The sequence below is a fragment of the Mobula birostris genome, chromosome 8 (genome assembly GCF_030028105.1).
Source record: "Mobula birostris isolate sMobBir1 chromosome 8, sMobBir1.hap1, whole genome shotgun sequence".
Classification (NCBI taxonomy): Eukaryota; Metazoa; Chordata; class Chondrichthyes; order Myliobatiformes; family Myliobatidae; genus Mobula; species Mobula birostris.
Window position 1 is genome coordinate 41,886,261 of NC_092377.1, and position 25,757 is coordinate 41,912,017.

The window sequence follows — 25,757 nt, forward strand, 5'->3', positions numbered from 1 at the left end:
GATAAAACTGAACAATAGGCAACAAAAGGCAAACACAACTAATGGTGAAATTCATGCCTTGAACAGAGGGAAATGATGTGAGTTTTGGCCATCAATTATTCCAGCTTCATAGTGTTACTGCAAGAGTTTCTCTAGGTAGTGTCCTTGACCCATCAGTGCTTCAACACAGGTGTTCTTTCTTTCACAAGGTGAGAAATGGAACTGGAGAACTGACTACATAAAGTTTAATTCCATTCTCAATTCCTCAGCTATTGACACAGACCATGCCAACATGCAGCACGATGTAGACATCAAATGGGCATGAGTGATAAGAGACAAGTAGCATTTGTGCTGCAGAAGTGTAAGACGATGGCCATTTCCAAAAGAAGGGAGATCAACCACCTCCCTTTGACATCAATAGTGTTACATGGTCAACTCATTCACCAGCACCATCTGTGGCTGGGGTAAAGGTTTGCTCTGACGCAGAAGTCAACTGGACTGACTATAAGAAAGGTAGCAGCTACAAGGATAGGACAGGAGCTCATTACCTTATGATCAGTGACTCCTCGTGATACCCCTAGGTGTTAAACATTCATATTTTCCACTACCAGCGTGGTTGTATTACGTGCCATCTATGCTGCAGTTAGCATCCAGGCCATTCTTGACAGCACTTAGGACTTTACCCCCAAGAAACTCATTTGGCATGAAATATTACATCCTGGTTCGGAAATGTATTGCAGGCCATGATCTGGAATGGAAATATATTGCTGGGTATAAATCCTGAAATGTCATTCGTAGCACAACTGTGAGAATACTGCCACCAGGGGTTGCAGCTGTTCAAAAGAATGGCTCACCACCACTCTTTTGCAAATGGGCAATAAATGCTGTTCGTACCAGTATGTCCGATCTCAAATAATGAATGCAATGACGGAAAGGACCATCTAGCATAAGAGTTCATGAAATGTCACATCAAATCCAGGCCGCTATTCCAGCATAATCGTGGAGTGTATCATTCATAAAAGAATTGATGTTGAATATTTTGATGTGAAATAGTTAGGGTGTACTCTGGAGTTATGGAATATAGCAAATATTAATTTGGATAGCAACCAGTCTTAAGATCTGAATGTGGATTGTAGATTGAGTTTGAAATACAGCTCAGAACAATGGCGTTCTTGGAGCTGCAGAATGCAAACCAAGAAATACTAATTGACCTGAGATGTCTGCATGAATGCAGATCAGAGAGAAAGGTGATTAGCAGTCATTTTGGATGTCTGGAGTGTTGCTGTGAAGATGGAGGTGTTTGAAAATTATATGTAATTCAAAGGAAGCATTGTGGATACATTGTAACTATAGAATTGTCCTACCGTTACCTTTGATCTTGAGCATATTAAAAATGTCATTCAATATTGGATCAGGGAGCCTCTTCTAGGAGTGTCTCCAGTATAGTGCCTGCTTGTGTGCTGAATAAAGACTGCCATATCACCAGCTTCAGTGTCTCCCAGTGACTTTGATCACAGTCACTACAAAATGAAATAAAAATCACCAGAATAGAAGTTTAAGAGCTAGGAGGATTTGGAAGTGTTGCACATAGCAGTAAATTCTGTTCAAATATTTCAGTCTGCTTTCTGAATTGTTATAATTTACTATCAACTTTATATCTTTCGAAAGATCAATGTCCTTTTTTAAACTCTGCTTTATCACTCACTCCCTCTCCTCACGTCCCATATTTCCAAATAGAAATTGCCTTCCTCGGGACAGCATTCCATAACTGCTGATGAAAGGTTGATAATCTGGGCTACAGAATACTTCAGATTATTAGCAGAAGCAAGTGAATAGTTTGACTTCTGTATGTGGCTGTTTACACAACAATATCGTTAATAAAAACGCTAGAGACTGGAGCTAAGTCCACAGGGGCTTTTACTTATGGAACCCAAACTGAACACAGTTAGGGTTAGGGTTAGGGAGTCAGGGCAAGATGTTGTTGAATTCTTCACCTGAGCATTCAGGATTTGATCGACATGACGTCTCCATACATTCTCTCCCACCTGAACTCTATACATCAGTGGCCCATCTATGGTGGAAATTATACCTGGCTGCCACTTTTCAGTCCAGTAATCCCATGCAAGAACTGACTGTCCCACATTGAAGCTCTGTGTTGACTTAGCATTCAAGTGTTTGCACTGTTTGTTCTCTACATCATGCCGTACATCTGGTTTGTGAAGATCCATGTGGGACCTCAGGTTCCCGTTCAGAAATATCATTGCTGGAGTCTGGTTAGTGCCTGTACGTACCGTATTACAATAGGCAAGGAGGAAGCTGTCTACCTTGTGTTGTAGTGTCGATTGTCGCTTTCCCTTGCCTTGAGGGCTTTCTTGAACGTCTGTACAAATCTTTCTGTCAAGCCATTTGTGGATGGATGGTAAGGAGCCGATGTAAAGTGCTTGATTCCATTGTTCTTCACAAAACTTTGCAATTCTTCAGAGACAAATTTTTATCCATTGTGCAGATTTGCTGTGGTATGCCATTCCTGACGAACATGGCCCTCAGCAGTGTAATGGTCTTTTCCGATGTGGTTGTCTTCATTTTGATGACCTCTGGCCATTTGGAATGTGCATCAACGGCGATTAAAAAGATAGAGTCCATGAATGGTCCAGCAAAGTCGATGTGCGCTCGCTGCCATGGTGATGAGGGCCACTCCCATGGATGGAGAGGGGCTTGTGGTGGTGTGTTCTGGATCTTTTGACATCCAGAGCAGTTCTTGGTCATGTCCTGAATTTGTTTATCGATTCCTGGCCACCACACATAGGCATGGGCAAGACCTTTCATCTTCACGGTACCCAGGTGCCCCTCGTGCAGTTCCTCCAGCACTCTGGTGCGTAACTTGGGAGGAATCACAACTCATGAGCCACGCATCGGGGTTCCTTGACACACTGACAACTGCTCCCTCGTCGCTGAGAAGGCTGGAAACAGTGTGTTACCCTACACTAGCCATCCCTTTACCGTGATGTCATACACTTTTGACAACATAGGTTCATTGCGTGTTTCCCTTTCAATGAGGCTGTTTGTTACTGGTAATAGTTCAACTATTGTTCTGTGAAAGATCTCTGCTGAATCCGTTTGCGTAGTTACCTCGGAAGTGGGCAGTGGCAAGCGTCACAAGCCATCTGCGTTGCCGTGTTGCCTGGTCCCCTTGTGTTTGATGTTGTACCTGTGACCTCCTAAGAAAAGGGATCATCGCTGTAGCCTTGTGCTGTCATCACTGGAACGCTTTTTCTTGGATTGAAGATTGACATGAGCGGCTGATGGTCAGTCAACAGAGTAAACTTCTGGTCATACAGGTAGTAACTAGATTTCTTAACTCCCCACACGAGGCTTAGGGCCTCTCTGTCAGTCTGTGCATAGTTGCATTCAGCTGAAGTTAGCATATTTGAGGCAAAGGCTATTGGTCTTTCGGAGCCATCAGGAAACTTGTGCGATAACACAGCTCCTATCCCATGGGGCAAGGCATCGTAAGCTAGTCGGATAGGTATGGAGTGGTCAAAGTGCGTGAGCACCCCTTCTGAAGTTATGAGTCTTTTAGTTTCTTGAAACGCCTTCTCACAGCTCTCAGTCCACTTCCATTATGTCCCTGCCTGTAATAATGCATTTAGTGAGTGTATGACTGTGGATAGGTTAGGCAAGAACTTGTGGTAGTAGTTCACTAGACCAAGATATGCTCTCAGCTGAGACATATTTTCAGGCAGTGGTGCCTTAAGCACTGCTTCTGTCTTGTCTTGAGACATGTGTAAGCCATCCTTGTTGATCACATGCCCAGAGTGTGAAAATTCCTTTTTGAAAAACTCACATTTCTGTCGATTAGCTCTGAGCCCATATTCTCGTAACCTGGTGAGCACTTGTTTTAGGTGAGAAAGATGTTCGTCGTCATCTTTGCCGGTGACAATGATGTGATCCAGGTAACGCTGAATCCCTGGAATCCCCTGCAGAACCTGGTCCATTGCCCTTTGCCAGATTGCAGGCGCTGATGCTATCCCAAACACCAACCTGTTGTACTGGTGAAGTCCTTTGTGTGTATTTATTGTCAGGTATGGATGCTTGGATGCTTCCTCGATTTCCATTTGAAGGTAAACCTGGGTCAAATCAATTTTTGTGAAATGTTCCCCTCCTGACAGGGAAGCAAAAATGTCCTCAATACAAGGTAGAGGATACTGTACTGCGTGGAGAACTGGGTTAACAGTCACTTTAAAGTCACCACATATGCGCACCTTGCTTGGTTTTCCTGGTTTTGTGCTGGAGGTTTTCTTCATCACTGGAACAATAGACGTGGCCCATTCACTCCAATCCACCTTTGACAGGACCCCAATCTGCCCAGAATTTTCAGCTCTGCCTCTACTGTAGGACGGATTGCATATGGCACTGGCCTGGCTTTGTGAAATTTTGGACATGCATTTTCCTCAATCTCAATCCTTGCCTTCATGCCCTGAAGTGTTCCTATTCCTTTCATGAACACTTCTTCAGAGTCAGCAAGTATTTGTGGCAGTTTCTCAGATGTAGCCTTGCTGCCCTCCTTTGCTGACACATTTAGTGCCTTGATGGTGTGCCAATCCAACTGAATTTTCCTCAGCCATTCACGTCCCAGTAACGGTGGTCCTCCATTTTTCAATACATAGAGGTTCAGTTGCTGTGTTTTACCTCCGTGGGTCACTGTCACATTAATTTTGCCTTCGGGATGCATATTCTGTCCTGTGTAAATCTTTACCAGTAGTTTAGTTTGTTTCAGAGGTATGTGTGAAAGCAGTTGTTTGTAGTCGTGTACAGAGATCACTGTTAAGGCTGAGCCTGTGTCCAACTCCATTTTCAGTATCACACCTGCCACTTGTGGAGTGATTGATATTACTCTTCGATCATCTGTCTCTTACACGCTGTGAAGTGGCAGACAAGACAATTCACTGTCGTCTGAGTCATTTTCATCAGAATTGCTTTCTTTCATTTTGTGCACATTGTTATATTTTCCTTTCTGGGGTTTCTTGTATCTCTGTATTTTGCCCTTTTCCTGCTGTTTACTAGTTTTGCATACTCTGCCAATGTGGCCCTGTTTGCCACAGTTTCTGCATTCTGTATCTTTAAACCAACACCCATCAGGGTCATGTGACCTGTTCCCACAACAGTAATATTTCTGCGCAGTGTCATTTTATTTGTAGCATATTCCAGAGGTTTTTGTTGTATCTCTGAAGCACCTCGTGCGGCTGTTTCTAATGATATTGAGATGTTTAGTGCTTTCTCGAATGTAAGATCTTTTTCACATAGGAGCTTCTTCTGTGTGGTTTCACCGTACATGCCACACACTAACCTGTCCCTCAATGCGTCTGATAGCCCAGCTCCAAATTGACAGTGTTCTGATAATTTGTACAATTCAGCACAATATTCAGAAATGCTTTCATTTTTGCTCTGATTCCGTTTATGGAATTTGAATCTTTCAGCAATGACCAGCAGTTTGGGGTTTAAATGCTGTCGGAGAGTGTCTACTATTTGCCTGAAAGTTTTGTCAGCTGGCTTTTCAGGGGTTAACAAGGTCTGTAGCAGGCCGTATGTTTTCTCGCCCATTACACTAAGTAAGACGCTGGCTTTCTTTTCTGCATTAACATGTTAGCATCACAATATAACTCTATTCTTTATAAGTTGCCCAGTCTTCAATGCCACTATCAAATGGTTCCAATTAACGCCATCTTTGTTGTGTTAATTTATCCTTGTTATGTCAATTTAGCCCCCGGTCCCTTGTTTTCTTTCTGACTCTCGTGACCTTTTTTTTTGCTAGCATTGCAAGCATACTCTGGCTAGATGTATGTGTCGCTCCTATTTTTTAATCTCTCTTCTGAGGTAGGCAGACCCTCAGCCCTGGGGTTCAGCGCTGGCTGTGGTCTCGCCTGGACGCGCCGCGGCTCCGACTGTGTCTTTTGGTCTCCCGACATTCCCGACTCTGGCTGAACTCCCGCTTCTTTTCAGACTCGCGGCCTCATTATGCCTCTTCTGAGTGCCATTATCAATTAAAACATGGCGTTCTGATATGATGCAGGTTCATTAACCTCGTCGCCAATTTGTTGTGCATGTGGCCGTTTACACAACAATATCATTAATAAAAATGCTAGAGACTGGAGCTAAGTTAACAGGGGCTGTTACTTACAGAACTTGAACTGAACACATATATACAGATCAATATGTGCCTAATAGCGCATGCTCAATACCGTGTTACTATGACTTAAAATAGTCCCATATTATACAGTAGGCTATATGGTAAAACTTGCATGTTCATTGCTGTGCTCTTTGACAGCCATTTATTCTCTTAAACATGCATAGTGACTGCCAAGCTGCAGAGGCAACAGAACATTATTACTTTGAATGCACATTGAATATGACAGATTAATTGAAAATTTAATTCTTCACAAACACTGGCAGGCAGTGCTTTATTTCAAGTAATGATTCTGGTGTTAATAATTCAAAATTATTCTTAAAATTTTGTACTGTAAAATACTGCTGATGCTGAAAATCTGAAATCCTGTTCGAAGCACTGAGCAGATTAAGCAGCACCTACAGAAAATAGAAACATTAGTGATTGATTACCCACTTTCATCAGAATATTATACAGAATTTTATATATCCTTAGTCTCACAATACATTTATTCAGAATCAGCTCAGAATGGAAAATTGTTAAATCTTCATTGGATATATTGTAAGAGTTGTGGACAAGGTTTCTATACATTTGTAAGGCAATATTTTAAATGCATCATGAATGTTGTACTTTTTTCTATGTTACAGATTCTCAATAACAGCAAGATTTAAAATCTCATTCAGAGTACAATCTCACTGTACACGACGTAGGAAATCCTTTCATGCTTGCCCTTTGTAAAGATTATTTCTGCACAACAATTTTTGTTTAAAACCATGCTATCTTCCCAGACTTTAATTCTGTATGAAATTTTCAAACACTTTACATTTACATGTATCCTGAAAATCTAGCGATTAATTGAAGGTCACATCTTATTGTAAAAAGACAATTCTGACAGATTATTTCCTAAACTTGTTCATCAAGCAGGTGGCTAAACACCTGTGTATGCAGTAAACTTATTCCAGAGTGAGGGAATCATAAAACCTTAGTTTGAATCACTTCAGAGTGAGTTATTGGAGTCACCTGTATTTTTTTGTGGATGATGAACTGGCTTAAACTTTTTCTTGACAACATCTGTTGAGTCGGTTGCAAGCTACCTCCGGATCAGCTGTATGTCTGGTCTATTAAACTCAAGAGTCTTGTTATTTGATTATGTGTATTTCAATGAGTTGAGGTAAATTTGCCCTTGGTAACTATATCAAAAACATTTTTCTGAAAGAAGAGTGAGGAAGTTCTTCCTGATATCTTGGCCAATACAAATTTCTCAACCATTACCTCTGAAAGCAGATTATCTGTCATTTTTTTTTCAGTCTTGGTTTGTCCTGTGTTTTGTGATATCACACCGGAGGAAATAATGTATCATGTCTTAATACATGCATTACTAAATGACAATAAAAGAGGACTATGTGTCTTCATAATCATACCCCTTGCTCTTTGTTGGTTCATGCTGATTATACGTCGGCCAGCTTTTGCGAATACAAGAAAATGTGTACAGGAGTATGCCACCTGCCTCACTATTCAAATAAACGTGGTTGATGAGCCTTTAGTCTTCAGCTCCTCTTCTGTGTCTGTTTCCTCCATTTCCCTTAACTTTCAAAAACTTATTTAAAGTGAAGGTAGATACCTCCAATGATCTGACTTTCAGACATTCAGGGCAGAGAATTTTAGAAATTTACCACTTTTTATAAGAAGAATTGACCACCTCTTAATTGTGTAACTGTGTCTCCTTGTTTGGACACACTAGTGGAAACATCTCAACATGTATCTCGTCACATCACTTGTGATCTGGTGTATTTCAATCCCCCCTCATTTTTCCAAGCCCCAAAGAGTACATTTCAAACTTTTTTAGTCTCTTTTGATAAATCGTCCCTCTCATTCCAGGAATTAGACTGTGAATCCCTCTTGGATTTCTTCCAGTGCTGCTATACCCTTTCAGTAAAATAAAGGGAACAAAATTGTCCATAGTACTCCCCCCAGATGTGGCCTCACTAAGTCTCTTTACAATTGTAATAATAAACTATTTCTTAACTGCACCCCATCCCCCACTATAAAGGTGTAGCACTTATCTTCTTAATCGTCTGCTGAATATCTGTTGAACTTCTATGATTGAAGAACCTATAAGTTGTAATCTTGATCTACTTTATGATCTGTGGGACTCGTAACAATGTGAATGACATTACACACATGCAACACACTAAGGGCTGGAAGAACTCTGTGCTCAAGCAGCATCTATGAAGGGAAATGTACAGTTGAGTTTTTTGGGGTGAAGACCTTTAATCTGAACTTGCACAAATGCATGTTTATCTATGTTTTTGTCCATTACTGTGTTTATGAATGTCCCAAATAACAGACAGGAAAATACATTACATAGAATACTGACATGATTTGCTGCAGAATATATATAATCATAACTACCCAACTTCCACTGAATCGAGGCAAGGCACTTCCCTACAGAATGGAAAGAAAATATCAAGAAATGACTTGTTTCAAAAACTGGATTTACTCAACATCCATTAACAAATTGTTTTAGTTATGGACCAGATCTTAGTTATGGACAATTATTATTAACAGTAACTATCTGATTATATGTAAATTTGAACATATTTGTTGTATCATAGTCGTTTATTGTCTAAAGAGATTAAATTTGTTTGTTGCTTTGTCTCGTGTTATTCTATTGAAGTTCAAATAAACAGCCTGATGTTATAAATGAGGCTTTAGAAGGAGTCCTGAATTTGTTACTTAGAAATTCATTTTAAGTATTAAGTTCACAACTTCTTATAAAGTCTCACTCTCAGTCCACTTGGTTACATTACTGAATGACTTGTACTGTGTCTATTTATCTTTTCAAGAGAAAGCCAAGTTGGATGGGCTAAATGTTTTTCAAAAATAATAATCTTGATCACAGGAAATATTTTAAATATGTAATATACCATGGTACATTGCTGTTTAGAGAACTGCGAGTTTGTTCTCTTTTGAATTTTCATATACTCTAAATTGATGAGATTCTTGTCAAGGATTCACACCACTGGCCCACCAGCATCTGTGTTTTGCCTTTGTTGTCCTTCTGATGTGTCCATGGTTTTTAACATGTCTCACCTGTGGACAACTTGTATTAAAAAAAAACAATTATACGCATATTACTTAATACTCCACCAAAGTTGTTTCAAGGTTCATTCAGACATATTTATTTTAGGAACAATATTTACAGTTGGATATTTATTGTTGAAAAAGTTTAATAATAAACTTGGGAAGTAATGACGATAGTTTTCTCCCTGCTTTAGTAGATGGTCGTATTTCCTTCCAGAAGTACAACTTTCACAAGACCAGTAAAGCATTTAGAATGATGGGCAACTTCACAGCTGCATGATGGAGAGCAGCTTAACTTCAGAGACTCTCTGTCAATGCTTTGGATCCTGAATAAAGAATGAAGGAACTGAAATCAACATTTATAATGATTTTAGTCAAAAATGTTATGTCACATTAGAGTTTTATTGGAGTTAGTTACCAGTGATGGCAAGAGATAGGTGTTGTGCAAACTGGTAAACCAAGTTAATTGTCTTATGTATTTTATGTGATAATAACAGTGAATAGTACTCCTTGTTCCTCTGTGTCTTATAATATGCTCATAACAGGCTTGGCTATGAGCTAATGAAAACTTGATTAATCCTGCTGGCTCTGTCTTTCTACATTGCCGTCTATTCCTTCATAATGTGCTATTTGTTGCTTGCTTCAACTGCTTATTGCCAAGAAATAGGTCGAGCACTGACTCAGTGATCTGATACTTTAAAAACCAGCTTCTTAACTATTTTTGTCTCTGAATTTCAAATATACTGATTACAACAAGAAAGTCAAAGTTCAGCAACTAGATTTATTTATGTTCACATTATTCTTCATTTCAGACTGTTAATCAAAATCCAAGCCAGAAAATGAATTTTGTAATTGGCCTGGAATTTTCTCACATTGGTTTATGAACATGTGTTTTATTTCTAACAGTTTATGAGAAAGACCTTGACTCAGAATTTGGATTTGAAAATGGATTCTTCATTTGGGGTTTTAAGAAGGTAATTAGACCCATTTAATAATTATGTTGGCTTGTCTTTGCAGAAACTATTCTGGTTGTAACTCAAGCTATACTGACAAACCTGGGATACTCAATAACAGATGTACATTTGTTCTAAAGTGTGTTGATTGGTTTATTTAAATGCATTGTTCGGTCATTGTCTTTTGGTATTAATAAGACTAATTTCTTGTAGCTTTTTGTTAGTACACTTGCCTTTGAGTCTGAGCTTTGCAGATTTAAGCCCTGCTTCAGAGATTTAAGCATTGACTAAAGGGTGACTGTTCAGTGCCAAGAAACATTTGCACCCCTGCAGCTACTGTCATTTAGCTGAAAGGCTCCATGTTCTCTCTCCTGTGATATTAGGAATGCCCTGTCCTATTTTAAGGAAGAGTAAATGAGTGCCAAATGCAGTGTTTATCCGTCAACCAACATTGTCTACACCTTGCGACCTTGGCTCCTGCTACACTTAAGTATCACTTTGGTCCTTTATAAATACAAGATTAAGTTGTACTTTATCTGTACTTTGGACATGACTTTATGTTACACACAGGACCTGACTTGCTCATAACATTAATTAAGCAAAGCACAAAATATAATGATTAGAAGTGTGAAGAAACTTGTAGAGGTGAAAAGGTGGACATCCTCTTCTGAATTTCCAGAATTGGAAAATATATTTAGCCAATACTGAGATGAAATAATTTACAAAGTTTAGACAGGTTGTCAAACGTGTATATTCTGAAAAGAATATGAAAGAAATCCCAATCAATGTGCTAAGAGGAACTAATCAATATATGCTAGATGGATTCAGCAACAGCAAACACAGACATTTAATTTGTGCTGTTAATTAAGGAAATATATCCTAAGATGTTACCAGAGAAGGAATCAAGCGTTTATAGACACTGAGCCAAAAGGGAAGTATTAAAGAGTTGACTAAAAGCTCGGTCATTGCGATGGGTTTTGGAAAGAACGTGTTGGAGCATGTAGTCTAGGAAGTTGAAGGCACATATGTCTAGTGGGATCAGCAGTTGGAAAATATTGTGAATAAAAACTAATAAATAGTTGATGGAAAAAGTTGTGGATATTTGCTGGATGCTGGAAGAGGCAGTTACATTAAAAAATTCTGATTCAGTTAAAGCTCCTATAAAAATCTATCCTTGGGAAGTTTCAAGTAAACCTGGCTCACATTAATTCCATTTATTTGCAGATTTGATGCCTAATTGACCCTGTACTCTGCAGAACAAATGCAGTTGTGGAGGAAGGGAACAAAATGGGTCAATATCCAGTATTTATTCTGTGTACTTATCCAATAGCTGCTGGTAAAAAGTGTGCATGTGCTCAAGAAATTTGGGTGGAAATGGAATCTGCCTTGTCTGTGATGTTGATTATTATTTCCTTTCTGCTGTTCTGGCAAAGAAACAAAAATATATTGGTTGTTGCATTTGTATTAAGATATTTCAGAGAACTCATCCTTGTGTTTCAGGACCCAACAGACTTTGAATGGAGCTTTTGGACAGAGTGGGTAAAGAAGTTGTTGCTGTGGACTCTCCTTGGTCACATAATCATATCACAAGTGTCCAATGCCTTCTTTCCAAAGGTTTGTATTATTAAAGTGGTATTTACTGGATAGCTCAGTGATAGGGTATAGTGGCACCTTTCTGAGGGGAAAAAAAGCTTTTATAGCTTTGTATATTTTTTCCACTAGCAGGTATGCGATCTTTTTAACAAAACATAGTGTATATAATGAATTTCAATGTACTATTTCAAAGTGTAAATATTTATATAAGATTAAGCTTGAAGGAATTGAGTTATGTGCTGTTAATTTGTTAGTAGCTATGAAAATATGCAAATGCATAAAGAGTATGCCTAAAATGTGTATGTACACACACACACACACACACACACATTAATTATGTCAATTTTTACCAGTGGTGTAGATGGCCTCGCTACAAGAGTGGTATAGTGGCATGCAAAAGTTTGGGCACCCCGGTCAAAATTTCTGTTACTGTGAGTAGCTAAGCGAATAAAAGATGACCTGATTTCCATAAAGGCATAAAGTTAAAGATGACACATTTCTTCAATATTTTAAGCAAGATTACTTTTTTATTTCCATCTTCTGCCATTTCAAAATAACAAAAAAGGAAAAGGGCTCAAAACAAAAATTTGGGCACCCTGCATAGTCAGTACTTAGTAACACCCCCTTTGGCAGGTATCACAGCTTGTAAACGCTTTTTGTAGCCAGCTAAGAGTCTTTCAATTCTTGTTTGAGGGATTTTCGCCTATTCTTCCTTGCAAAAGGCGTCTGGCTGTGTGAGATTCTTGGGCTGTGTTGCATGCACTGCTCTTTTGAGGTCTATCCACAGATTTTCGATGATGTTTAGGTCGGGGGGCTGTGAGGGCCATGGCAAAACCTTCAGCTTGCGCCTCCTGAGGTGGTCCATTGTGGATTTTGAGGTGTGTTTAGGATCATTATCCTGTTGTAGAAGCCATCCACTTTTCATCTTCGGCTTTTTTACAGATGGTGTGATGTTTGCTTCCAGAATTTGCTGGTATTTAATTGAATTCATTCTTCCCTCTACCAGGGAAATTTTCCCCGTGCCTCTGGCTGCAACACAAGCCCAAAGCATGGTCGATCTACCCCCGTGCTTAACAGTTGGAGAGGTGTTCTTTTCATGAAATTCTGCACCCTTTTTCTCCAAGCATACCTTTGCTCATTGCAGCCAAAATGTTCTATTCAAAATGTTCAAAGAACATCTAAACAAGCCTGATGTATTTTGGAAACAAGTCCTGTGGACTGATGAAGTTAAAATAGAACTTATTATTGACCATGCAGGGTGCTCAAACTTTTGCTTCGGGCCCTTTTCCTTTTTTGTTATTTTGAAACTGTAAAAGATGGAAATAAAAAAGTAATCTTGCTTAAAATATTAAAGAAATGTGTCATCTTTAACTTCATGCCTTTTGGAAATCAGGTCATCTTTTACTCACTTAGCTATTCACAGTAACAGAAATTTTGACCACGGGTGCCCAAACTTTTGTGTGCCACTGTATGTAATAAGTTCACAAGGAGGAAACTGAGGCTTAAAATGGCATTTGTTTTTGAAATTATAGAGTCATAGAAAAGTACAGCCCAGAAGCAGGTCCATACTAAAACCATTTAAACTGCCTAGTCCCATTGTCCTGCACCGGGGTCATAGTACTCCATACCTCTACTATCTGTGTACCTATCCAAACCTCTCTTAGATGGTGAAATCAAGCTCACATGTGCCATTTGTGCTGGCAGCTCATTTCCACACTCTCATGACCCTCTGAGTGAAGAACTTTCCCCTCATGTTCCTCTTAAACATTTCACCTTTCACCCCTAACACATGACCTCTGGATGAAGTCTCACCCAAAGTCAGTGGAAAAAGCTTGCATGCATTAACCCTATTATATCCCTCATAATATTGTATACCTCTATCAAATATGCTCTCAATCTTCTACTTTCTAAGGAATACTGTCCAAACCAATTCAATCTTTCCTTCTAACTCGGGTCCTCCAGACCTGGCAACATCCTTGTAAGTTTTTTCTGTACTCTTTCAACCTTGTTTATGATTATGAATTCCAAAATGGATCTCATTACAGTGAAAAATCATACCATTAACTACTTCTAAGGACTGAATAGAGTGAAAGTATTATATAATTTTGAAATCCAGTTTCCAATTGCTTATTTCTTATATTGTGAAATTATTATTTTAATAATTTATGCTCTTTCACTTCATAAACTGACAATTAATATTCTATATATTTAACAAATTCTACTGAAACAAGTTTGAGTCTTATGGTCGCAAACAACAGGAATTCTGCAGATGCTGGAAATTCAAGCAACAAACATCAAAGTTGCTGGTGAATGCAGCGGGCCAGGCAGCATCTCTAGGAAGAAGTACAGTCGACGTTTCAGGCCGAGACCCTTCGTTAGGACTAACTGAAGGAAGAGTTAGTAAGAGATTTGAAAGTGGGAGGGGGAGGGGGAGATCCAAAATGATAGGAGAATGGGGTGATATACTGCATCCGGTGCTCCCGATGTGGCCTTCTATATATTGGCGAGACCCGACGCATACTGGGAGACCGCTTTGCTGTCCACCAGAGAAAGCAGGATCTCCCAGTGGCCACACATTTTAATTCCACATCCCATTCCCAGTCTGACATATCTATCCACGGCCTCCTCTACGGTAAAGATAAAGCCACACTCAGGTTGGAGGAACAACACCTTATATTCCGTCTGGGTAGCCTCCAACCTGATGGCATGAACATCAACTTTTCTAACTTCCGCTAATGCCCCACCTCCCCCTCGTACCCCATCCGTTATTTATTTATATACACACAATCTTTCTCTCACTCTCCTTTTTCTCCCTCTGTCCCTCTGAATATACCCTTTGCCCATCCTCTGGGTCCCCCCCCCCCCTTTTCTTTCTCCCCGGACCTCCTGTCCCATGATCCTCTCATATCCCCTTTGCCAATCACCTGTCCAGCTCTTGGCTCCATCCCTCCCCCTCCTGTCTTCTCCTATCACTTTGGATCTCCCCCTTCCACTTTCAAATCTCTTACTATCTCTTCCTTCAGTTAGTCCTGACGAAGGGTCTCGGCCTGAAATGTCGACTGTACCTCTTCCTATAGATGCTGCCTGGCCTGCTGCATTCACCAGCAACTTTGATGTGTGTTGCTTGAGTCTTATGGTTGCTATCTTTCAGCATTATTAAAATATAACTTGCATGCACCAAGACACAAAAGAAGCATGGCAATGAGGAACGCTTGAATGTATTTTCACAATGGTAATATAAGAATTCTTTCTCTTCAGTTTAGGATGTGGTTGTTTATGATCTATGGGATGTTGGCCTGTTTCATTACAGTTGGCTATAAAGGTCTGGCAGTAATATTGCTGCACTTGCTCATCTCCTTTGCTGTGGCCCAGTTGCGAGTGCCTGTGTTTTCCTGGCTCTGCTCAGTTTTACTGCTGTACAGCTTACAAATTGACTCTCTTGGAAGAATTCAGGTAAGAATGTGAAATATAGGTGTGCAGAAAAGCTGATAAATCTTGATTTTATAGACTTTCTGAAATCAATAATAAAGCTAGTGAACGATTACTTAATTACTAATTATTGCTTCACTTATTTTGCAGATAATTCTGCAGCTTATAACCTGCTTCCAGAATCAGCTGGCCTATTTTTCCATTGTTAATTATAAGCATGCACATAAAACAACAAATTACTTGGAATATAACATGGTGTATTGTTATTGGCTTATTATTGTCGCAAGAACCAAGCTTGTCTTGCATGCTGTTATACAGATCAAATCATTGCACAGAGCATTAGACCATAAGACCATAAGATATAGGAACAGAATTAGGCCACTTGGCCCATTGAGTCTGCTTCACCATTTCATCATGCATTGAGCTAGAACAAGATAGTAACAATGCAGAATAAAGCACAAGAGCTTTCAGAAAGAGGCGCAGTGCAGGTAAGTGATAAAGTGCAAGATCATAACGAGGTAGCTCACTAGAGTCCATCTTATCATACGAGAAGTCCAATTTCATGAGAGTGATATGAAGTGGAAGAGGTGATTGACAAGTTTAGGCAACGTACTATTAAATAGGTAATCACAAGGCTTCATGATAGCATTCATTAAAAAAAATACAGAAGCAGAAGAACAGGCCCTATCCCTTGGACCTACTCCACCATCTTTGTCTTCAGTGTATTAAGTGACTAAGCTTTCGCAACCTTCTTGTAGAATTTCAAAATTTACTTGCCTCTGAGTGACGATATTCATTTTACCTCTATCTGAATATTTTGCAATGGAGCAATGCACGCAGTGTGCTGGAAGAACTCAATGGGTCAGGCAGCATCTGTGGATGGGAATAAACAGTTGACGTTTCAGGCTGAGACCCATCATCAGGATAGAGAACTTCATCTCAGCCTGAACCATCGGCTGTTTATTCCCATCCAGAGATGCTACTTGAGCTGCTGAGTTCCTCCAGCACATTATGTGTATTGCTCTGGATTTCCAGTATCCTCAGTACCTCTTGTGTCTTTTGAGGCAGTGACCTATGATTCTAGATATGCCAACCGGCAGAAACATCAATGCTATATCTACCCTGTCAAGCCTCATAAAGATTTTTCTATGTTTCAGTGAGACCTTTGTTCATTCTTATAACTTAAAACAGAATAGGCCCAGTCTGCTTAATTCTCCTCATAGTCAAACCACGTATATCAGGAGAGATCTGGTTCCCCTTGTTTGTATATCCCTTAATCTGAGTCTGTTCAGGCCAACCAGACCTGTGCAAAATGTTCCAGTTGAAGTGTGACCAGGAGCCTACGTATATCAAGAAGAGATCTTTATTATTGTATCAAAACACACTTTGTAATAAATGCAAGTGTAACTTTTGCCTGCCTTATCTGTCAGTGATTTGGGTAGAAGGACATCCAGGTGTCTCTGAGTGCTAGCAGCTTTCGATTTATTTTTGTTATTTTGGTTTTAATGTGCGTTCAATTTTTTTATTTTAATGTAATGTATATATTGGTTCCAGCCAAGTTCCTGACAATATCTTTAAAACATTATTTAATAATTGTGAAATATTAAAAATATTTGAATTTGGATAAAAACACTTTTTTGTTTCTAAGTATGGAGGTTTTGTTTTTCTTGAAAACATTATGCAAATTGATAATCTGTTAAGTGGCACAATTTGTTTATCTTATTCAGAAAGACAGTTGTTATTGATCTGGCTGAGTACACAGTTCTTTAATAATTTACCTTTCTGTTTCTTGGCAGTGTTCTTTACTGTATAGAGTAAACTTCATTTTGCATTTCCTGTCATAGTAGAAGGAATGCCTGTCATCAGCCCTAGAGTTTACCTTCAGCTATACATCCATGTTTGCTGTCATTATAAACTAAACTGCGAAATGTTTGCGAAATGTTTGAGTGCAAGTGGCAGATTGGATCATAATCCAATTTAATTTATCTATTACGGTAAAAAGAATAGTAAAACTGAAGGTGAGATGAATTTGTCATTAATTGGTTTGCAGAGATCATAAATATTTATTAGAAAATACACATCAAGTGATGGGGAAAACAAGTAGTCTGTTGGCCCTTACTCAAGATGCTTGGTTATTAAGGGTAAGGAAATTTGTTACACTATATATGACTTTGGGCCCATAAATAAGTATAGCACATAGTTTCTCTCACCTTGCCCAAGGAAGAATATGGAGTGGACGGTGCTGGGAGTGTAAACCAAAAGTTTTTAGATGATTCCTCAAGTTTTGTGAGAGGAGGTTGAGTTGAATGAGTCTTTATTTTCCTCGTTTAAGTTCAAGTTTATTGTCATTCAACCATATATGCGTAGACCGCCAAACAAAACAACAGTTTCCAGACCAAGCTGAACAGCACAGCACATATAACCCACACACAATGCATAAAGTAATATTAACACAAATTGACAAATAATAAGCTGTATTTAGTACGAGAATGCTACGGGTGCTTCATACGTGATAAGATCTGGGTGGTGGCAGAGCGTTCAGTCGTATCACAGCCTAGGGGAAGAAGCTGTTTCCCATCCTAACAATTCTCCTAATGTGATGATACCTCCTTCCTGACGGTAGGGAATCAAACAGATTGTTGGACGGATGTGACGGTTTTCTGTGATTAAGCTTTAAAAGGTGTTCTCACTGAAACATAAAATTCTTGGTAGGTAGGATAGGTTCATAACAACCCTTTTTCTGGGTGAAGAATCTGTAATTACGATTACTAGCTCACAGTAAGGGATAAATGTTGAGTACTATTTGGGTACTAAGAAAGTTGGGATATGGCTACAATGGGTAAGTGGAATGCATATGGAATTACATCTGTGGACTAACTGAATGAAGGACCAAGCTCAGTGTCATTATGGACCTCTGTTTCTTTTAGGTGCTTGTGTTTTATGTGAGCAGTAATTTATAATTAATTTGTGTATGGAAATATTTTGAAGAATGCAGATAGATTATAAGTGCATTCCTGGTTCATACTTGCGTATTATATTAAACAGATAACCTATATAGGTTATATATAATAATAGTAATTTAATTAGATATCTGTGTGTATTCAGAATTAGAAGAAATGGAGGCCTAGTGATGTAGCTTTCACTATTTTGACAGGACGTCTGAAGTTCATTTTACTACAGTCGTTACATCGTGGGCAGCTTCAGGCCCCTTGTCTAAGAAAGGATGTGCTGGCATTGGAGAGGATTCAGAGGAGGTTCACGAGAGTGATTCCTGGAATGAAAGGGTTAACACATGAGGACCGTTTGATGGCTGGGGGCCTGTACTCACTGGAGTTTAGAAGAATGAAGGGGAATCTCTTTGAAATCTATTGAATATTGAAAAATAGAGTGGGCATGGAGAGGATGTTTCCTATAGTGGGGTAGTTTAGGAATAGAGGGCACAGCCTCAGGATGCAGGGATGAGAAGGAATTGCTTTAGCCAGAGGGTGATGAATCTCCGGAATTCATTGCCACAGATGTCGAGGCCAAGTTATGGAGTATATTTAAAGCGGAGTTTGCTTGATTAGTCAGGGCATCAAAGGTTACAGGGAAAAGGCAGGAGAATGGGATTGAGAGGGTTAATAATTCAGCAATGATGAAATGGTGGAGCAAACTCGATGGGCTGAATAGCTTAATTCTGCTCCAATGTTTTATGCATTAATAGAAGAATCATTGTTTAAATATGTTTGAACTTCCATTTCGGGTTTGCGTAACTTGGGGATATCTGCATTTGTGTCCAGGCCTCATTAGGGTATTGTGGCTAATTATTTTAATTTTAAAGAAATTCATAACAGAATGTTTTTGATCAATAAAATAAATGTTTAAACTCCACTTCATAATCAACAATATCTTTTCACGTAGTTTAAAAACAGAAAAAAAAACATTGTGAAAAAACACTTGTTGCTTCATTCTGGCAAGATACAGTACCTCTGAGATTAGACATTCCGCTCTTGACGCTTAGGATTCCATGAGATGCTCACTAATCTTCACATTGTGAAGAACCTAGCAGATTACTTTTCCTTCTAACGCTGATCATTGTGTCGCACGTACAATGTGAAACTTGGCTCACATAATGAGGACATTGTATAGTATTATCTGTCATAATAATGGCTTTGGCCATTATGTATAATTGCTTATGCATTCTATAAGTGGGGTATTACTTGTTGTATAGTTTTCCTATTGACCAGAAGTTTTTCAAAAGATTGATGGCATATGCTTCAAAATACTGACAGGTTAGGTAAACCGTTCCTCCTGAGAGTTCTATGATTGAAGCAAAGAACAGAGGCATGAAATATAAATGGACCTCGATTGAGAATAAAGACAAGGAATGGCAATTATTTCCAAAATTGAAATCTGGAGGCAAATTACTGACACAGTCTACTGGCTGTAATTGAAGGAGAGATCTGCTAAAATTGAGAGGAGAACAAAGATAAATGTGCTCATCAGTGCTGCACACACACACTTTGCAGAGCTCAAGAAGTATGTAATCCACAGCAGTGACCTACCCACACATCCTGAGAGTACCATTTCATGCTTGATGTCAAAGATGCATGGAGATTGCGAATGAAGGTGGTAGACGTGGAACAGCAACCAGTAACTGTAGCTTCCAGCCCAAGAAAATGCCCTTTGTTGTTAGAGATTTCTCTCAGCCTTTGCAGCCAGAGATGTATAGTTTCCAAAAATTATGTGTGTTCTTTTGCACTAAATGAGTCACTGTGCATTGCCACAGTGCTTTTCCCTGTGATCAGAAACCATATGAGCACCAATTGAGGCAACATTTTTTTTGCTCTTAAACACTGCCAGATTAATAGGGGGATGATTTGGCTGTTGTCTGTTGTAGCTGAAGCCTATCAGCCCGCCAAGCTCCATATCTTTTTTGGGTGAAGATATTGCCGCCAGGTCCTTTATGATTCCTTGTCTTTCGCGTCCATTCGGCGTGCTGTTACCAGGAAAAAATGCCCATGTATTGCAATAACTAAGAATAAAATAATTTCTTAGCTACAGAGAGAAGTAAAAGTGCTAATGCAGCATAAGCAACCAATGCATAAAATAAGATGTTGCAAGCAGAACTGAAGATGCAAACAAGCAAAAATCTCCCGAGGCAAAGGATGGCATGGATTTCAGGTTTTACAATGGACAAGCAGTACATAGTAGTCTTATGCCTGAAGGCAGCAATTGTAGCACCATAATCAATTCATTGGCCTCACTCATCCCAAAAGTTGCTAGCATCTCCACCTCCTACTGCTAGTGAGATTTTCAACTGTTGACAGACCCTTGGAAAATGGGTGTAGTTGAGAGACAGGAACTGTTTTATTAAAGTTATCTTCATGGACGAATGTTTCAAATTCAAATTCCAGTTTAACGAATTGTGTGAAGTTTAAATGGAGCATTTGCCAAGTTTTTTTTTGTATTCATGTTAAAGCCAGTAGGTGGGGATAGAGTTCATTACGGTTTCATTCAAGGAGACTGGGGTGCTGGCCCACTACTGAAGCTAAAATATTTCCCTCATTAATTATTAGCACAGTTTGGAAAACTAGACAAAGCATGCTGTAACAAGGCTGTAATAATTGAAAAGACATTATGATTATAGAAAAGATCTATTACTTACAGTATAAACCAGTAATTCTTTAGGAAACATTTGAGCTTATAGTTCTGGATAATACTGACTTCCTAAGCAGGCAAGGTTAGTTTCTTTTTTAGTATTCAGCAGTCTATTTGTAATCCTAACTTTTACAGAATCCAGCACAGATCCAGAAGAACAGTTAGAATTTCATCTAGAAATGTATGCACAATTTATTGGTTGGCTGGTTTGGAAGAAGATCTAATTAAAATGCCCTGCAAATTCTATCATTTACAGCAATTTTTTTTGTGGCTACTGATAGTTTTATCAGGAACCTGATCACTTGCTGCATTGTTAAGGATATCACCTGTTTTCTTCCAAGACTTTGGTGGCACATCAATGAAAGCACGAGTTGTGTACAGTGCCATACAATGGTACTCAACATATGTTTGGGCACGAACTAGTTGCCATTACTTCACGTCCGTGCCTTGACAACACACATAAGTCTCATTGGTGCAATTTATAGGGAATTTTGAAAAGGAACAATTTTTTTTCATTTTTCATTCTCCAAGCCAAGCATCCTTTAATTACTCATGTGCAGTACAGCAAAAATTCTGTTGGTTCTTTGTAAAACAGATAAGCTAAACCTACACACTCAAATTTAAATCTGCCTTTACCTTAATACTCATCTGGCCTTGGTTTAGCAATCAGGATTACCTTTGAGAGGGGAAAGTGGAGTTCTGTTGGAAGCCCACATTGGCTGCGTGGCTCTTCAGTTGGGGACTATACATGGGGATTGTCCTGAGTCGCCTGTGTGTGGCTGAGATAAATATTGAGGTGAACCCTGCTTGTCCAGGGTCAGTGCCTCTGATCAGAATTGCTGGTGTTCAGCTGATAAAACTCCACTGAGTCTTGAACTTCTCTGTGTATGCTGCTGAATCCCTGGAATCCAGTTATAAAGAACAGTAACTGGTTTTTCGATTACTTCATTATAACTTGGTTGTAAATAATAAGTAACGCAGTTCTATTCAAAATCTCATTATCTTTCCAGATTGTGAATAAGACTGTGTTTTTTAATTTTTATTTTCGTGGTAGCTAACTAATACTTGCTTTTCGATTTAGAAACGCTGGTATGAGACAGAGAATGAATATTTCCTGCTGTTATTCTGCTTGGCTCTTTGCAATCTGCGTTACACAAGTTTCTGCCTGGAGTATTGCTGGGACCGTGTCTCTCCTCAGAGGTGTTGTAGATCCTTCTGTTGGCTGCTGACTTACGTCTTCTATTATCCTGTATTTCACAATGGACCCATCATATGCTATGATGACTTTAATAAACAGGTGAGTTCACCTATTCACACATTTTTGGCAGCAGGTCAACTGCGTTAAAATATAAAGCTAGAACTTACAATATCAAATATTGTGTCGTGTTGTAGCTTTTGAAAATCCCAAAGTGTTTTCAAATATACCAAAGGGGCTATGTTCATATTAGCCAGTTTTTGGTAAATCGGTTTTACAATGTTGATCAAACATTTTGTTTTAAATAGCTCATTTGGGATACTGGTTGTTAAATTGGCCATGTAGCAATAGTTACTAGACTTGAAATGTGTTATATAAATGCAGTTTATATTTTTATTTAATTTGTAACAGTTACTATGGCTGGGAGTGCTGCTACCATTTTAGACATTTCTAGCTTTCTGTCTTCACTTTTGAAACCCCCTGACTCATTACACAACTACAACATTTTAAATGCTACTTCAAAACTTCAGTGTTGTCTGTTTCCCACTGGTAGCTCAGGGGTATTTGTGAAAGAGAAATATCACGGAAGCATAACAGAAGCATGCGAATAAATACAGTTTGTTGAATTCTGACAGTGACTAAGCTACGTTTTCTGGGGAATGGAAGGATATTCAGCTCAAGACCTCCAGGAACAAGCTGTTTACTACAATACTGTTTAATCTTCTCTATCATTGTGAAATGAAGCACATGTGCTTAACTATAACAAGCTTGTGGACGGTTTTATATACTTCTCTCCGAAGATGGAAGAATATTCAAATAAAGCAGAAGACCTCAATACCTAAAAGTAAAGGAATTGAGTATTATCTCTGATTTCAAGATGAGTTGGCTGTCCCTAAACTGTTTTCACTTGTCTGAGTGAATTGCTAGTGCTTGCTTTTCAGCAGAGTGCTTTATTATTCTTCTTTCTAGTGTACGTGAATTAAAAAAAAAAACAAATCAGAATTTGGGCACTCTACAGTACTGTGGGAGAACTTGACAGTCAAATTAACCTGATGGTTTAAGATCTGTGATAATAAACAAATGGGCAGCTTACAGATCATTAACATAAGACTGGTTAATACGTGTAGGAGGCACACTATAAATTGGCCTAGTAATCAGACAAAGCAATTGGGAGTTTATTAAACATAGGAAAACACACCACTGCTTCACGTTCAGAGGAGACTACTCACATCATTCTACAGATTTGCAATAGCGAGCATTCCAAAAAGCGGCATCACTGTCAGACAGGAAGACTCTACAACTGGTGGTCAAAACTGCCCAACTCATCACTGGTACCAGCGTACCTGCCAACAGGGATGTGTAGACAGAAAGGTGGTGGAACATGGCCAGTAACATCATGAAGGATTCCAGTCATCCTGCTCGTGGACTGTTTGTCGCACTCCCATCAGGAAGGAGGCTGTTATAGCATCCACACCAGGACCAAAAGACTCAAAACAATTACTTTCCCCAAGCAGTAAGGCTGAACAACACCTACACCCATGAACTTACCCCTTCAGTTTCCCAACTACTACTAACTTTATCATTTCCTATCCATCACCTGATGTACAGACAATCCTGTGCCTAGTGTCACTTTATGGACATACAATCATTCTATGTATATTTATAAGCTATCATGGCTTTATATTTATTATATAATATTATAGAACACAGAAACCTATAGCACATTACAAGCCCTTCGGCCACAATGTTGTGCCATCCATGTCATCTACTCTAGAAACTGCCTAGAATTACCCTACCACATAGCCCTCAATTTTTCCAATTTCTATGTACCTATCCAAGAGTCTCTTAAAAGACCCTGTTGCATCCACCTTCGCCGCTGTCGCCTGTAGTGTATTCCATGTAGCCACCACTCTCTGTGTGAGAAACTTAAACCCTTGACAGCCCCTCTACCTTCATTCAAGCACCTTAAAACTATGCCTCCTTGTGTTGGCCATTTCAGCCCTGGGAAAAGCCTCTGGCTATCCTCACTATCAATGCCTCTCATCATCTTCTACACTTCTATCAGGTCACCTCTCATCCTTCGTCACTCCAAGGAGAAAAGGCCAAGTTCATTCAACCTATTCTCATAAGGTACACCCTCCAATCCAGGCAACATCTTTGTAAATCTCCTCTGCACTCTTTCTATAGTATCCAAATACCTCCTGTAGTGTGGTGACCAGAACTGAACACAGTACTCTAAGTGGGGTCTGACCAAGGTCTTGTTTAGCTGTAACGTTACTTCACGGCTCTTGAAATCAATCCCATGGTGTTCCTTATCTTATTGTGTTGTTTTGTTGTGTGCATCGGATCCGGAGTAACAGTTATTTTGTTCTCCTTTACACTTGTGTGCTGGAAATAACATTAAGCAATCTTTAATCATTGTTCAATGCTGGAATTTTCTGGTTACAACGTGTTTATAATGCATGTTTTCAGAATAAAGGAGGTATAATAAATTGCAAAACATCTGAAACAGTGCATGAACACATTTCTTTAAATTTGTTGCACTTTTTATACATGGGTACTTCTTGTCCAGACTAAAGGGAAATACAGATGTCAAAAGCAAAACATTTTACTTGATTACTTTTCTACGCTCATATTTGGAATCACTCATTTTTTCTCTTTTTATCTTTCAAATGGCAGATGCAGAGAACAGAGACATCTGTCCCAAAAGCAGATCTTGTGTGCTTGTTCCTGGGTGCAGTGCGCATTTTCTTCTGGTGGTGGCTCACCGAGTCCATGCTTCACTTCATGTACATTCACGCCATCCAGCATCAAGAAACGATACTGGAATCTGCTTCTTATTGGACATTAGGTCAGTGTAATGCTTCTATTTAATGAAAAGGGCAATAAATTTTCTTAGCAAAAATACTGCCTTTTATAATATTTGTAATCCTCAGCATTGGCTCTTTCCTTTTATATCACATTATGAGCATCTGGTGGTTTGAAAGTAAATGCTTTTGTGTGATTCTGAATTGTAAATACATGGCTTGACAACACGATGCTCGAGTGGAATTGTTAAATTAAAAAATTGACAGCATCATTTACTTAGTAACTTTGTAGTGAAACATCATAACATGCTTCATAGCTCCATGATTGGGTAAGAATGAGTGAGTCAAAGCTGAAGACATTGGGAGCGGGTGACCAAAGTGATGATCTTTTTAAGGTTTTGTCATGTTTTGAAATTGTATGAAGCAGAAAAACTCTATCTAAATGTGACAGGAAGAAAACGTGATTCGTATCAAAGGGATTAGTTAGATCTAGAGTTTTGACATTTATTGCTGTGGTTTGCAAGGAAAGGAAATTTATTTCTTCCATTTATACATGTTCAAATACCACTATATCTCAGCCTGATTATTATGAACTGAATCAGTCCAAGTAAAGAGAGAAGTAATGGAGGAAGAAATTGAGAAATATTTATTTACTTCAGCTTGTCACCTGAACAGTGGCATGTCGTAGAGGCAATTCGTTCATTCGTTATGAGCCATGTGGTCTGATGTAGGCGATCATGGTCTTTCCATGACTGTGATTGTTCTAGGCAAAATTTTCAACAAAAGTGGTTTGCCATTGCCGCCTTCTGGGCAGTGTCTTGACAAGATAGGTAACTGCAGCTACTATCAACGCTCTTCAGAGATTGTCTGCCTGTGGCGTCAGTGGTCGCAAAACCAGGACTAGTGATATGAAC

General features: G+C 39.1%; 1 protein-coding gene across 4 annotated transcripts in view; it reads left to right on the forward strand.

Annotated features, from left to right (window-relative positions):
- hhat (hedgehog acyltransferase) overlaps positions 1-25,757 on the forward strand; it is a 251,016-nt gene that overhangs the window by 17,743 nt on the left and 207,516 nt on the right. For 2 of the 4 annotated variants that reach the window (XM_072265059.1, XM_072265056.1), the window contains exons 2-6: positions 10,133-10,200; positions 11,680-11,793; positions 15,031-15,225; positions 21,923-22,138; positions 24,716-24,887. In XM_072265059.1, coding sequence (XP_072121160.1) covers positions 10,133-10,200; positions 11,680-11,793; positions 15,031-15,225; positions 21,923-22,138; positions 24,716-24,887 — 765 coding nt within the window. Of the gene's footprint in view, positions 1-10,132; positions 10,201-10,718; positions 11,471-11,679; positions 11,794-15,030; positions 15,226-21,922; positions 22,139-24,715; positions 24,888-25,757 lie in introns of those variants that run through there. The other 2 variants (XM_072265057.1, XM_072265058.1) reach the window with 2 other exon arrangements.